Consider the following 15,376-nt stretch of genomic DNA (forward strand, 5'->3'; position numbering starts at 1 on the left):
ATAATAAACAACATTTGAATGGTTTCCTTTAATCCCTCCTCTCATGTGTTGAACTCCTCAGTGCAGGACTAGACAATCCAAGTCACTATAATGAGTAAAAACTCACACTGAGGTAAAATGAATCACAAGTCCCATCCTCTGTGAAAACACTTGGCTAACAAAACAACAGTATTCTTACCTTTAATGTTCTACTTGTTTACAAAATGTGCAGTATCAAGAGACTGATCAGAATCAAATGAAGTTACCAACATGAGGTATAGTGTTTTAATTAACCCTTACAAAAAGAAGACGAAATCAACATAATTATCAAAGTAATTATCTTCTCTACAAAATGAGAGAATGAGTCAATTTTTCTTTAGAAATGTGATTGTTCTAGCCAACAAAAAGGTGTACAAAGAAACCAAGGTTTTATACATATACTCAAAAGAGTGGCTAATAGTGTTAACAGAGCTCCTATTAGGAGAGTATACATCATTTATGCTGCAGGCAGGGTTATGCTAATCGCCATTTCATATCCTCTGTCACCTCCACACACCATAATAATTCACTACTGCATCAAGACTTAATACATAAGTGAAACAACCAGATAGAAGTGAAATATCAGTTGGGGGGGGGGGGGGGGGGGGGGGGCATTAAACTATGTCTACCTAAGATTTTGGCAACTGCAACGTCATGAAATTAAATTCCTTCATGGTGGATCTGATGGTGTCTTTACTTGATTAACTCCCAAGCACAAACTAACTAATTTTCAATTGTTTTAAATTGTCCATGACAAAAAATGGTGCATTGGTATAGAGAATATACCATCTCTATGGCTACACTTTATGTGCAGTGACAATAGAGTCTGAAAGAACAGCACCTACATTCAGTGCAGTGTTTTGAAAATGAAAATGATAGTTGTGAGCTTCATTAAATCTTTGCTCATAAGATTTTTTTTTGTCATTGTACGTTTTCACTGTGATTTTCTAACATTGCCTTGATTCAGTGATTTCCATCCAAACACAAAGCTTATCCAAACAGAAGTTGCACATTATGAGTGAATTAGTACTTCTTTTCTGAGCATGGCTCATCATGGCTGACTTGGACTGAGAGAGGTATGCTGAAGATATCAAACTGGAATGCTTTTGAGAATGTTTCTGCCAGTATTCAGGACATACATGCCTTTTAAGGATACCTACTTAGAGTAGGCGCTAAGTAGAGATCAGTAACAGTAAATTTCGCGTGTAAAATAAAATTAAAAAAAAGTTGGTGCTTTGCTTTAACTTTTATAAAAGGCAAATCTTAAAGCACGAGTCAGAAAGCTGTGGCTGCATTGTTTACTAAACCTTTAAATTGTATATCATAGCAGGTATGCTACTTTACTAGCAAAAGGAAACCTGCTTGGAAATCACTGTTTGGAAAATGGTCACATGTAAAACATGCTTACCAGTTTAGACTTGTGTGCACAATAGTGCAGCAGCAATTTTTTACCATGTGAGCATTTGGTTGATTTGCCTTCTATGGACCACTTAAGTGGGTTAGACAAACCTTAAACTGAGTGCCAGACCTTTTTAATGTGGCATTTTGAAGATGTGTAATAATAATTTCTGTAACTGGCAGTGAATCATCCAGATGCAACAAATATCACTTTCTTTCTTAATTAATTTCCAATCAATGTTTCACACAGGGTTTCCACACATTCATTTCTGTCTGTAAATGACTGCTATTGTATGTGAAAAATAAATAAATAAATAAATGGCAGTCATACTTTGATGTTGGGTAGATAAAGGTCAAGGCAAAAAAATTTTTTGAGAAATTTTGGCAAGGAAAGCATTTTTAGCAGGAACACTGAACACACTGAGCTTTTTTCATTAATGTCAACAAACAACAATTTACATTTCTGCTGCTGAAGTATTTGAGCTCCTTTATCACTGCTAGAAAAACAACCTGAGAGAAGATGAGACATCATAAACAGGGCTTGACTCAATGCTAAGATTATATTTTGAGATAGATGACATTATTATTACTGCTCACAAGCTCTGCGGACCTGCTATTGTTTTAGAGTTGAATCTACAGAAAAAAAAAAAAAAAAAAAAAGAAAAGTCCCCCCAGAACAGTATTATCATTTTAAAAACTCTCTTTTTGAAGTGAAGCACCTGATAAAGCCTTTTGAAAATGTAAGTTGTAAAAGGTATGCAAAGACTTGAGCCATCTGTAGCTATGAATTACTTTGTCTGATGAGTAATGAGTGTCGCACGTCCTTGTCATCATGCACTAAGTATCCAGGCCAGAACTCTTATTATACATTAGTGACCTGAAGCAGGCAAGAAAAAAACCCAATTTGATAGCCTGCTTCAAGTATTTTCACAATTTTACCTTATATTTAGGGCAACTTAAATTCAAAAAAGTCATAATCCAACATTTTGTTTATCATTAGAACCCAATAAAAACCCTAACATTGGATTGAATGACCGGATTACAGAAACTGGTAGAACGTTCCTGTATTTGGTTCTACTTTGACTGGAAGTATAGTTCTGAAACCACATGCCACTGGGTGGATGAGTTTCAGATGCATCACATCAAAGCCATAGGGTTATGTATTTTTTTTTTCAGTAGAGCAATGTTGCAGGAAAGGGTAACTTTACACTGACAGACACAATCTATTTGAAATCTGAGAGGAAGCTGCAACGCACTAAAGAGACATAATTTCCAGTTTGAAATAACACATACAGTCACTGCAGGACGATTATTCCTTCAAATATTAAATGCTGTAAAATCAGACAAGTTAAGAATAAGATCTCAAAAGGTGCTAGTTACATAAAACTACTTAAATCACACTGGAAACCGTCCTGAAAATAAATGAGGTAGTGCTGTTGATAAGAAGTAGGGATGCACCAGTCTCTACCCTCCTTGAACCGATGCTGAATCACTGCTTGTAATATGAACGTTTTAATTTTGAAAATGACTGATTGAATATAAAAGGAACAATTTCAAAGATAAAAAAAACCCATTAAAAAATGGATCCCATATAGTGCTGAACAAATTTATTAGATGACCTGTCATAAAAACAAGAAAACAGAAATATTTTAGAAGTCTGTTAAATACACATTGAAAACTAAATATATAATTTTTGTATTTTTATACCCAAATGTCGACCAGCTCACTGAACATCTCTGAGAAATCAGAAATTTATAAAGCATATTATAACATCCAACCACTAAAACTATTTTTTTGTGTTCATGAAGGCTAGATAACTGTAATTTGGCTTTACTATTCTTCAGCTTGTTTTTTTTGTATAATAGTAAATTTGAAAATTCATTGCTAACAACAATATTTATAATTTAACATAAGAAATATGATTTCAATTAGAGATTGTACATACTGTCCGTTACAGAAAAAAAAGATTTGGGTAGGTATCAGTACTGTTAGTCAGGTTCAGCAATGGCATAAACCACGCTTTTGGCTGACTAATAAATTTGTTAAGCACTGTATATTTTTTCCTTCCTTTCTAGCTGATCTTGTTGATGTCTGTCAAAATCAATGCAAAGAGTTGTGGACATTTTGAGTCAGGCAGAATCAAGTCAAATACACTATATACTTTGAATTGTGGCAAGTATTTCATATTAAAAATACATTTACAGAGGGGAAAAAAGTATCTTGACACAATGGCACAGTATCTTGACAATAGTAGGGACAATGGTGCATCCCCATTTAGGAGCTAAAGAAAGGAGAGTGGACTACAGATGTACAGTTGTAACACCTCCTCTAGTACTCCCATCAACACAAACCAATACCAAAATAAACATCTAAATACTATAATTCCATAAATGACATATAAAAACCAAAAGAAAACATGTTTTACTTTTCAATTGTCCCTGGATTACAAAATCACACCACAGGGATATATGGCATTTTGGAAAAGAATACTTCACGTTCCACATCTGTATACTTCATATGTTTCCAATTGACATTTTTTGTACTTGGACTCAATGTAATATTTAGAAATATACAGAGGTTATAAATGCACCTAGAATAATTAGGCACCTAAGACCCCCACATTCCAGTCATGAAATGTATCTAAATGTGTGTTTACACATGACTGTTTGAATTTTACATGCAATATCGAGGAATTAGCGAGGTTTTTAGCTTTCTGTGTGTTTGTATGTGTGTGTATGTGTGTGTGTGTGTGGCTGTGGACCCTGAGACAGCAGGTGGCTGGAGAGAGGCACAGGTGTTCTGCACTTGCAGAGTGTGAAGATACTCTTTAAGGCTTATTCCTAAGTGCCACACTAAAGTAGCATCCACACTACCAAACCCAGGGAGACCCTGTGCTTCCAATCCATTCATCAGTGATGATAACCTGTCCAAGCACTCACTCACGGAAAATTCCTGGCCTTTTCTCATTCCTGAGTGGAACAGAGCCATTTACGACACAGTGAGAAATACCTTCTCCAATTCATGTCCGTCTGCTTGGTTAAATCTTTTTCCTTCCTATGGATAGGAAAGACCCAGAGGAAACTGTGGTTGCAATGATAGAGAATGCATACCCATATACAGTACTCTACCACTAAAAATATACCGTATATGTTTACTCTATATACACAAGTATGAAACAATGGATTCAAAGTACCTATAAAACTTTGCAAGGAAGAGAAAGAAAGCTAATAATGAGGTGCATAAAAATAATCCTTGGGTTTTTTTTTCCTGGGTACATAAAAGAAAATCCATATGGGGTTGATGCCCTGCATGCAGAGGCTATGGGCACAGATAACTGTGTGCTGCTGAGGTAGAGTGGACAAGTCCGGTGCTGACAAAGGGGGAAGGGGACAGGCCAGGAGAGATGGCTTTCCCTGCTGCAGATGGACAGTGTCTAGAGTCCCCATTTTCCAGACGCTCTGACCTCAGCACAATCTTAGGAGAATGGAAACCATTGGTTAGACCCATTTCCTGATGTGGTGCTGTGTCTGCAGTCAGCTGGTGTCCTGTATCTTCAATTTCCCCATTGTAAGTAGCCACCAGCTTTACTGAGGGAAGATTTGAGGAGCTTTGGGATAGTGACAGTTTTTCTAGATGTTCCTCTTCTTCTTGCGAACTCGGCTGGCTCAAAGAGGAATACTTTTCCTCTGACAATGAGGGTCCCAAGGTGGTGTTAGAATCTGTGTTTTGATAGCCCTCCTCTTCTTTCTCCCTCCCTGTGTCCAAAAGCTCAGAATGAACAATGACTTCTGCCTCAACCTGGTTACTGCACATGGATGTACTCAAATTATCTTCTTCCTGCAATGAAACAGTGTCACTGTTACATGAGATTTTCTTTTTATTAGTTTATCACCCCGAACAAATGAATTCTCTGACAGTTCTTCATTTACCCACAATGCCTGTGCTAATGTAGGATGTTACTTTTCTTAGCATACCCAGCTAACTAGCTTCATCAGCTAAAAACAAAGTACTTAACTAACTACATTTAATAAACAAATTATTAATGTTGGAATTAACTAGCGCTGAGATTAAATGCAAAAAATATGCTTTTTTCCCCTCTTTTTTTATAGCTCAAAGAGGTGAATATGCTGCCCTGGTGATGTGCAACTTGGGACATAGTCTTTGAAAACAATATTTTACTTTATAAAAACAATATTATCTACTGTTTAAAGCCATCCAATGCACATTAAAGTCCTCATTTAGAGACTGGATGCATTAAAAAGTCAATTGTCGCAGCTAAATTTAGCTTAATTAGCCTGATGTTTATGATAGCATCTGGCAGTGAAAATAATGATTTCAGGTGGTAAAATCAATCACCAGTTACAAATTTTGTTAACCTCATTCTGAAATGTATTATTCGTTGATTTAAAAGTTTAATAGGGTGTAAGCATGAAAGATTTAGCAACATGTGATGTGCGGCTGGGTTTACTAAACTGTAAATTAGAAATACAGTTGGAGAAAGTCTTTGAGAGAACAGTTGTTGCCTTATGTATATGTAAGTCATATTTTGTTCAATATGTTCAATAAATTACCATGCCATTATCAGTGATTAGCATGTTGAGAGCTCCATTCACGAGTGTTGGAGAATCTTCTATTAGGGTGTCTTTGTATCTTGTGATTCTGTTGGCCCAGTTATGGCTTACAGAGCCGTTCCAGGCAGCCTATAAAATGAACAACATAGTTGAAACACCAGAATCAGTATTTTCCCTCAACAAAATGTGAGAGTTATAAAGAAAAAAAATGAAAAAAGGGGAAAGTTTCTATATATACAACACATAGAGAGAAAATATCCAATGCCCATCTAAAAATAAACTTTCCCCTTGAAGATGTAGACCTTGGGTTCAGGTGCAAGGGCATCACCTTCCCCATTCAATGGATTATCACTTGCCATCAGACTCTGCTCTTCTGGGGCCTCTGCTGGCGGTTGACCAGACTCTTGGCTACCTGCTGGCATCAATGTCTCCAACTCATAGCTGTTGCTGCACTCTGGTATGTTGGAGGGAATGGGGCAGCCTCCTCTCTTATACTGAGGTATCACAGCTGTAGAGTCCAGAACCCCAGATAGCTCCCTATTTAGAGCAAACATTAACACACAGATACATTCTATTTTACGTGTCCTTTTGTTCATAAGCAGTAAAACAAGTAAGCCACTGTATGAGTGCTAAAACTCTAGAGTAATCATACCTGGATTTGCTGTTACGAAAGCTGAAACACATGCAAAGGAGGATGCATATCAGTCCTAGGCACACACCCACTATAATGCCTGTCACTGCATGGATGTCCAGCTCTGTTAAAAATTGAGATAACATGGAAATAGAAAAAAAATCTATTAGTATAAACAACAGGGCTTTTTTGCTCTTCCAGATATACTGACTATAACTTTTGATATTTGATCTGCTACCTGAGATTCATGAATTGTACAAAAATACTATTATTTGTAAAACTTGTGCAGGTCTGTTATATAAGGCCTGCTAAAATGCACTGATTTCTTCAGGTAAGTCAAGCTTATAGCAGCAAAGCGATGGGCAACATTTAAGAGCAGACCTTCATTAAAATGAATTTATGCTGCGTGTTTTTGGCAGTTTAGATTAGAAGAGGAGAGGAAACAGATGGCAGGAGTTCTCTTTCCCAGCCGACTAGCTACCTGAGTCCCACTTCTACTGCTATTTGCAAACACTATTAAAGCCCATATGAACAAAAAAAGCATAACTCCTAACTCGTGCTTTAATCCTTAATAGTTCTTGGGGAAGTTAATGGCTCTGTGTTTAAAGAAAAGCAGGGCATTTAATAATTACGAAAGCTAAAACGCTGACTGATGGAATTAAAAAGTATGTAGTGAGACTGCAAGCCTAATCACAAATTGACATGAGAGTAAAGAAAGTACATTCATAGCAAATTCTGTTATGTACACAAAGCAGTAATTGAAAATTAACCCTGGGGTCACTGATGAAGCCACCCTTTGATATCTGACATTTTAATATATTTAAGATGCAGACTAGGAGAAGAGAAATAACAAGCTTATGGAAAGCTAGTCTTTCTCTGCCAGCTGAGACAAATTACTTATTTTAATTAGAAGGACTATGTGCATATACAGGAAGTGTGAGACTATCATTAAGAGTGTATGTGTGCTTGTAATACAGCGAGAAAGATTAGAAAACAAAACAGAGGAAACCGGTAACTTCTGCTTTCCCACAGGACTATATAAAACGACATTAAATCTTTTACAGTACCATGAAAATAATGCATTTTCATGGTTTGCAAAACTGCAGTTTTATATAACCCATATAACCTCTGCTTGACACATACCTTGATGGCTTGTGTGAACTTCCTTTATAGGTGAGTAAGGCCCTGGCCCCACCTCAGTAGATGCCCCCACCTTAAAAAAATATCTAGTGCCACTGGCCAATCCCTGGACCTCTACACTGGTAATACTCCCTGTGAGAGAGAAAACAAATCTTAAAAAAGGCAAAATAATGTGTTCTCTCATAGAGAGAGCAAATATTACTGTAAATATAAAAATAAAATATACATTTAATGCTGTTTATGTGTCGTGAAAAGAAACACCCACCATCCTGGGAGACGTTCTTCCATAAATGCTCTGGCTCACTGAGGTTGCCACTGTACAAAATCCAGTAGCTGATGATGATACCATTAGGCTCCAGTGGAGGGTGCCAGCTCACCAGCACCGACGAGGAGTCCAGCGTAGTCAGCTGCAGCTCCTCGGGAGGTGTGGAAGGCCCTGGAGGGGAAGGGAGGGTCAGGTCAGTAATTAGAGCCCAGAAATGAGGCCTCACAGCTGGAGAATGTATATTGTCATTGTGGGGGATTTGATATTTGTGTGACAACCATCGGTGTCCTCATGTCCCTACCACCTGGGTACAGGAGAGAGGGACGTGCAGGGCAATAGGAGAAAGGACAAGGGGCCCAGGTGATCACACACAGTAGTGGAGAGCATGATGGGGTTACTGGTGTCAATGTTATTATTAAAAGTAGCCCACTCAGCACTTATCACTCACATCTGGGAGAGAAGTTGTTGGCCAGAGTGAGAGCTACTACTACACTTGGGTGTTTTATTAGAGCTGTCAGTCATTATCACCGCCTGCTTATTTCTATGTTTGCAAACCACTAGCCAGCCAACATGCTGATTTTTACATGAATGAGCACACACTCACTTGCATCCACAAGCGCACACCTTCATACCCATAAGCTGCACCATCTGAGGATGAACTGCATACAATTACCTTGCTAGCTGGAGAAGAACATTGACACAATTTAATAAAACTGGCATAATAATCATAAGTTAATCCAACAAAAAGCTCAACTTTTATAAAGGGGTGTGTTGGTACAGTCATATGAAAAAAGTGCACTATTTTTCAGTTCTGTGTTTTTGTTTATCAGGACACAGAAAAAAAACCATCTGGTCCTTAGCAGGTTCTAAAATTATTTAAACATGACCTGAAAGATGAACGACAACACGTAACATAATACACCAAGGCAATATCATCATTATGCTATAATGATCGGAGCATATATGCATGCATGTTTGTATGTTCCCCATCTCCTCCAAGATAGGTGGATCAGTCTTGATGAAACTTTGCATAAGCCTTCCCTAGGACATGTTATATACAAATATTTTAAACAAATCCTGCAATCGTACGTATTTGTACATTTGAAGGCTCAATTAAACACTAAATGAAATGTCATAATATATAATAGTATGGCACAATATAACATATCGGCATCAAACAATAATGATCGTAGGGTATGTATGTTTGTTTGTATAGGTTTGCTAGCAGAAGCAGTGTGTGAGGTGCACCCTTGCTGCTAATCAAACACACTTGATTAGCAGCACCTGGTTGCTACTGATGATCAGTCAGCAAGTGTAAGTATAAAAGCAGGGGTTTTAGTAGTTTCCTACTAAGATAGTGCCTTTTGGAATATGTTTAAATCAAAAGGTTAAATCTTGCACATTTTCATTATGTTATTTTCTTTAGATGCAATTTTTTAATTATTATTATTTAGAGGTAATTCTGAATATTTCTTGACTTTTGCTGCTGTAGCAAACAGTAAATAATGTCCAAAAAGGGTAAAAGAAAAATATGAACAGATTTCTGTTTATGCACAGCAAATAATGCACACCATTATATCTATAGAACACCAAACCGAGCATATCTTTACAAAACCTTTGTCAAATGTTAGGCCGTCTGCCAGCTAAAACCTGGCTGAAAAGGGACATCACAGGTCAATCTGCAAATCTACAACAGGATTGCAAAAACATAAGGTGCAGCAAGTTTCTGTTAAAGTCATGACCTCAATCAGATTGAAATGCTGTGGCAAGACCTTAAGCCGTGCATAAATATATTCTCACAAACCTTAAAGAACTGAAGCAACAGTGTAAAGAAGAGTGGGCCAAAATTCCTCCGCAACAATGTGAGAGACTGATTAGTTTAAACAGTAAATAATTACTTCAAGTTACTTGAATTTATTGTTGCTAAAGGTGGTTTTAAACGTTACTGAACCATGGAGTGTACTTAGTTTATCATACACTGCTTCTGCATTTTGGCTGACATCATGTAGTATGTCATGTGTTGTTCATCTGAGGTTGTGTTTAAATCATTTTAAAGGGCTAGATTTTTGTTTTAAATTCTGCTCTCATGTGTAAAACCTTAGAAATGAATGAGAGTGAACTTCGTCTGCCACCTGTTAAAGGGTAGGAAGGAGATTTTATAACTCTATTTTGAGATGAATTTATTACGGAGGGCTTAAAATATACACAATTCCTTTTTTTTATTTGCCCACTTAAAAGAAAGAAAGAAATATTGTAGTTTCCTTGTCATGTACTCTCTATTTCTGCAGGAAACAGGGTCCCACACATCGATATGCATTTAAAAGCACATTTTCTCTTTTGGCTCAGAGTAGTTCTTCATGAGATGTTAAGGTTAAGTGACTTACTCAAGTGGACCGCAAACAATATGAAAGAAAGGATTTTTCATTTCTCTGCTTCACATACATGAAAGAAGACCTGATGGCTGGAGGATTCACTTGAAGTGCATATTTAATATGAGTTCTTGAACCAAATATGTGTCAAGAATCATCTACAGTAGATTTAGTGCTTGTTTTTTTTTTCATCAACAGCATACAGAAAACCAACTCTGAAATATCCAGGTTGAAGCTGAAAACTTACGGTCAGTGAGAGTGGACTCTTCCACAGTGCCGCTAAAGGGTCCTACCACATTTGCTCCATTAGACTGCACTGCCAGCTCATAGCGAGTGAAGGGTTTCAGTGCCCCAAGCAAAATCTCTTGTGCAGAGCTGGAATATACAAAGATGAGAGTCCTGAATGGGTAGTAGTATAGGTTATGTCGAAATCACATGGAAAAACACACATGTGCTGTCTTAAATGACAGTGGTCTTCTGCTACAACAGCAGAAGACCACACCAGGTGTCACTCCTGCCTAAGAAGAGGAAACTGAGGATATAATTTGCACAGTCTCACCAAAATTGGACAATAGAAGATTGGACATCTATTGTCTGGTGTGATGAGTTTTTATTTCTGCTGCAACAGAAGATGGTAGGGTCAAAATCTGAAGTAAACAAAAAGATAGTTTGACAATGTCGATAGTTCAGCCTGGCGGAGGCATAATGGCTTCAATCTCATAGTCTACCCGAGTATTGTTGCAGATACTGTTTGTCAATTATTGACCTCAGTGTGCTCATCTTTCGATGGCTACTTCCAGCAGGATAACGTGCCATGCCACAAAGCTCAAATCATTCTGGTCCTGAACATAAGCTCGCTGTACTCAAATGGCCTTCATAGTTACCAACAGACAACCTTTGATATGTGATAGAATGAGAGAGTCTCATCTCACATGTGCACCTGACAAATCTGCAGCAACGATGTGCTGCTATCATGTCAATATAGACGAAAACTTGTAGAAATACATCTAAGAACTTTTAGAATTAAATGTCATATTATTTTTAATATGACATTTAATTATATACTCTGAAGACTGATAATGAAAATACACTGTCTGCTAGTGAATAGAAAACAGTTTCTTTTAAGAAATGAATCCAAGCTGCTCTTAGAAAAGAAAGCAAGCAAACAGGTGTTTTTAAAGCGGTTTTCAAGGGGAGAGGGTTAATCAGTTCAAATACCAAGAGTGTACAAAAAAACACAGGGATCTGTAATTCTTAGGGCCAATTTCATTCTAACAATATTACATCTCTTGAGGTTATACGTTATTTCTAAAGATGTTTATCTGAGTATTAGAGTTCTTATTAAAGTCCTTTTTATAGTTACTAAGACCACTTTTAAATAGGCTTAGTCAAAGTGACTTTATCAGGATTTGCGCCATTCAGGTGCAATATGGCTTACATATTGCAAACATCATTGAATTTCACATGTGTAGCCTGGTATTCTGACCTGGTGTAATAGGAAACCATGGATGCGTTGGTGGTTCCTGCTGGGCTGCAGCGCACTGTGTAGTCGATGATGTGTACATTGTTGAACCGCGGTTTCTCCCATCGCAGCCAGATGGAAGTAGAGCTGTTGGCTGTGGCTTGGATATTGCTCGGGGGCAATGGAGGTGGTGGCCCAGGCGTTGTTGGTGCTTTAACATGGAAGTGAGCTTTACTTTCTTTGATTCTTGGAAAGTGTAATTTTTGTTTTCTTTTTCATCACACCATAGAGGTGATGAAGGTCAAGACATAAATGTGTTGCATTCATTCATTTATTTGTGCATGTACAGATTCAAAAAGAAGGCTTACGTGCATGAGGCTTTTCTGTCTTTCCCTTCCACACTGCAGCTGCTCCATCTGTCTGTTTATTGAATGCCCATAGCCTCACCTCAAACTGTCGGTCAGGGCCTGATACCAATATACAGGAACAGAAGGAGACACAATGATATTCCTATTATGCACAACTAGAGATCTCTAAGGATGGTGCATGCTAACAACAATGGGCATTTGTGGTGGTACCTGTAGCCAAATGCTCTAACGTGAATGATATTTTTCAAAGAAATGTTGAATTTGTTTTTTGTTTTTTACTTTTCATTTTACTTTTCTGCCAAGGACAGGGGTAAATAAAAAACCCAGCAGTCATCTGCCTTGAATCAAACATTCCAAAAACGTACCCAGCCCAGTGAGGAGATGATATCTAGCCTTCTTACGGAGCCTGATGGTGTGTGTCTGTGTCGTCCTTTCCCCATTGGCCGTCTCTTCAGCCTCGACTTCTCGACAGGACAGCTTGTAACCAGAGACCAACGTGTGATTGGGTGAGGGCTGCCATGTGACATTAAGTGTGTTCACACTGGCTCTAACTTTCAGCTCATTAGGAGCAAAGATCACTTGAAAAAACAAAAAATGAAAAAAAAAAGGAATTAATTCCAGATACATGTATTATTTAAATGAACCATCAGACTTTCATGACAGCTATAATTTCATAAGATGCTTATAGTGCTGCTACCTGATATCCCATGAGTACAGTAGGCAGTTCATCTATTCTGTGTTTTATAGTATAGTGTGAAGTTATGTGAGTTCCAAAACCAGGAGAAAGGAGAGTGAAGGGTGTGCCCATGCATGGATCTAATTACTTAGAGTTGTTAATGTTGTGAGACATGTTACAGAGGGATTTTTCAGTCCAATATTATTTTTCAGGCATCTAATATTATCTATCTGGGACTGTTGTTGATGGCTTATTGGTGCGGCTCTCCAACACAGGCCCAGTTTCTTATTTAGCTCCATTGGAAAATTAATTTCCCATCATTGATCTAGATTATTTAGGTGTGATTTACTTGATTTTGGAGCTATTGTCTGTATTGAGATGTCTGTCCTCTCTCTATTATGATGGAATTAAATGGCTCAGCTTGAAAAATTCAGCAGCCTCGGTTCTTTCATGAAATGATGACCAAACTAAAAAAAAGACTAAAAAAACCCAAAAAACATCCTTGTTGTGAGCAATTTTGTGCAAGAATGGTTTTGTGGTGAACTAAACCTGCCAATGATGTCAGAATGTGCAGAATTAAGCTTGCATCTATCTGTGATGAGAGGCTTGTGACAGTATGACAGGATATAAATATTTAATGGCATCGTCCTTTGCAAAGCTTCAGTGTTAGCTAACACATTGGTAGGTGAGCTAGCACACTAGATATAACTTATATTGTATTTGAAGATGGTGTTAAAAGTAGTTAATATGAAGATATCCTGGCAGTTTGCCCTGAAAATCAACCCATCATTTTGTACTGATAGTGAGCCAGTTCAAATTGCACCAGAACAATCTGGATAAAGAGTTCTACTGGTAAGAGAAGAAATTCAAGATGAACTGTGCCTTCAAGAAGAAAGATGCAGTTTATTGCCTTACTTTAGGGAAGTTTATTTCAGTTTATTTTAATCATGTAGAAAATATTTAACATTTCACTTTAAACTATGTTTGTTAAGCAAACTATTATCTAATGTCTTTCTTACCCATGCTGTCATCGCTATCAATGGGAGGTGTCTTGTGCTGAACCCACTCGGAAGGAACCCCAAAGCCAATGGCAGTTCCAGCAGCTATTCTCAGTAGGTAAGTCTGGCTGGGTTGCAGCCCTCTCAGTGTAAAATGTGTCTCATTCCCCCCCACCTCCATGGAAAACACAGAGCCCGCTGTGGGAACACATACCAATGATGTGAGCCATGAATAGAGCACGACTATTATAGGATTTTTAAGACTGATAAAGATATTTGATGATTAAAAAATATTCTTCTATGAGCAGACTGTTAGACATATAAAATGTAAATGTTCTCTTTATGTTCTATGGAATGTGGGCTCTATTTTTCATAAATATGATTAACATTACTCCTATTAAGTTGTTTTAATAATTATTTGAACTATTCTGCATTTAATAACTTACACACTAAAAATAATTTACATTAATAACATACAAAGAATAAGAGATGCGTCAAAGGTTTTCGCATTTTGTTTTGGCAACTTACACTGTCATTCAAGAACTGAGTAAATGCAACCTAAAGAAACTTTAATGTATAAATCAATGGAAAATGAAAAGTATTGAGAAACAAAAAGGTATTATATTAAAAGTCATTAAAGTGGCAAACAAGAAAGCAACAGAAATGTAAGAACATTAACCAAAGTGCTATTGGGCAACAGGTGCGACGAGTCAGCTGCTAGTATTTCTTGTTTTCTCTGTGCAGCTTATGTTAGGACACTTACGCTGATCTAAAATGCTGTACTCAATGCGGTAGTGGGTAACAACTCCACGACTCTGCTCTGAGGACAACGGATGCCACTTCACCTTGACGTCTGTGCGGGAAGTGCTAGCTATATACAACTGAGGAGGGGCACTTGGCACTTCAAGAAGGAAAAAAAGAATCAAGTGAGATTTCTGACACATATAAGAAACCTATGCTATAGATGTGCATGGTTACTGGACAGAAGAAAAACACAAGTTGTCCAATTCATATTTTGTCAAACTTTAAGCATCACAAGATTTTTTTTAATGTTTAATTAAATGTGTACTGCATTTATGTGGCAATGGTATGGAAATTTGAATTGCACTTTGAATAACAGTTGAAAGGAAAATGCTCAATTGAGTTTACATACTACGTCTTTTTCAGTGATACCACTAATAGTCAATCAATCAATCAATCAATCAATCAAAATTTATTTATATAGCACATTTTTAAGACCAAAGTACACCAAAGTGCTTTCCAGTAAAATCGCAGTACAAATAAAATCACAATAAAATATAAATTACAAATATATAAAATATAAGATAATTACATAATCTAAATACAGAGCCAGATGTAAATTACCCTAATTCGCCTTAAATGCCAGATCAAACAAATACGTTTTTAAACGTGATTTAAAAGACTGAATGGAATCTGACGCGTGCAACAATAGTAATGACTCATGAGCGCTTAAATGTCC

At 37.2% G+C, this 15,376-nt stretch overlaps 1 protein-coding gene across 1 annotated transcript in view; it reads right to left on the reverse strand.

Annotated features, from left to right (window-relative positions):
* Positions 1–618: 618 nt before the first annotated feature.
* Positions 619–15,376, reverse strand: part of igdcc4 (immunoglobulin superfamily, DCC subclass, member 4) — a 60,575-nt gene continuing 45,817 nt past the window's right edge. Inside the window, exons 9-20 of the mRNA XM_080884605.1 lie at positions 14,660–14,797; positions 13,918–14,094; positions 12,588–12,800; positions 12,223–12,321; positions 11,879–12,065; positions 10,640–10,767; positions 8,024–8,194; positions 7,762–7,890; positions 6,640–6,742; positions 6,344–6,524; positions 5,988–6,116; positions 619–5,253 (exon numbers count right to left, since the gene is read on the reverse strand). Coding sequence (XP_080740731.1) covers positions 4,735–5,253; positions 5,988–6,116; positions 6,344–6,524; positions 6,640–6,742; positions 7,762–7,890; positions 8,024–8,194; positions 10,640–10,767; positions 11,879–12,065; positions 12,223–12,321; positions 12,588–12,800; positions 13,918–14,094; positions 14,660–14,797 — 2,174 coding nt within the window. The 3' untranslated portion in view covers positions 619–4,734. The remainder of the gene's footprint in view (positions 5,254–5,987; positions 6,117–6,343; positions 6,525–6,639; positions 6,743–7,761; positions 7,891–8,023; positions 8,195–10,639; positions 10,768–11,878; positions 12,066–12,222; positions 12,322–12,587; positions 12,801–13,917; positions 14,095–14,659; positions 14,798–15,376) is intronic.

Source organism: Rhamphochromis sp. 'chilingali' (assembly GCF_963969265.1).
Source record: "Rhamphochromis sp. 'chilingali' genome assembly, chromosome: 6".
Classification (NCBI taxonomy): Eukaryota; Metazoa; Chordata; class Actinopteri; order Cichliformes; family Cichlidae; genus Rhamphochromis; species Rhamphochromis sp. 'chilingali'.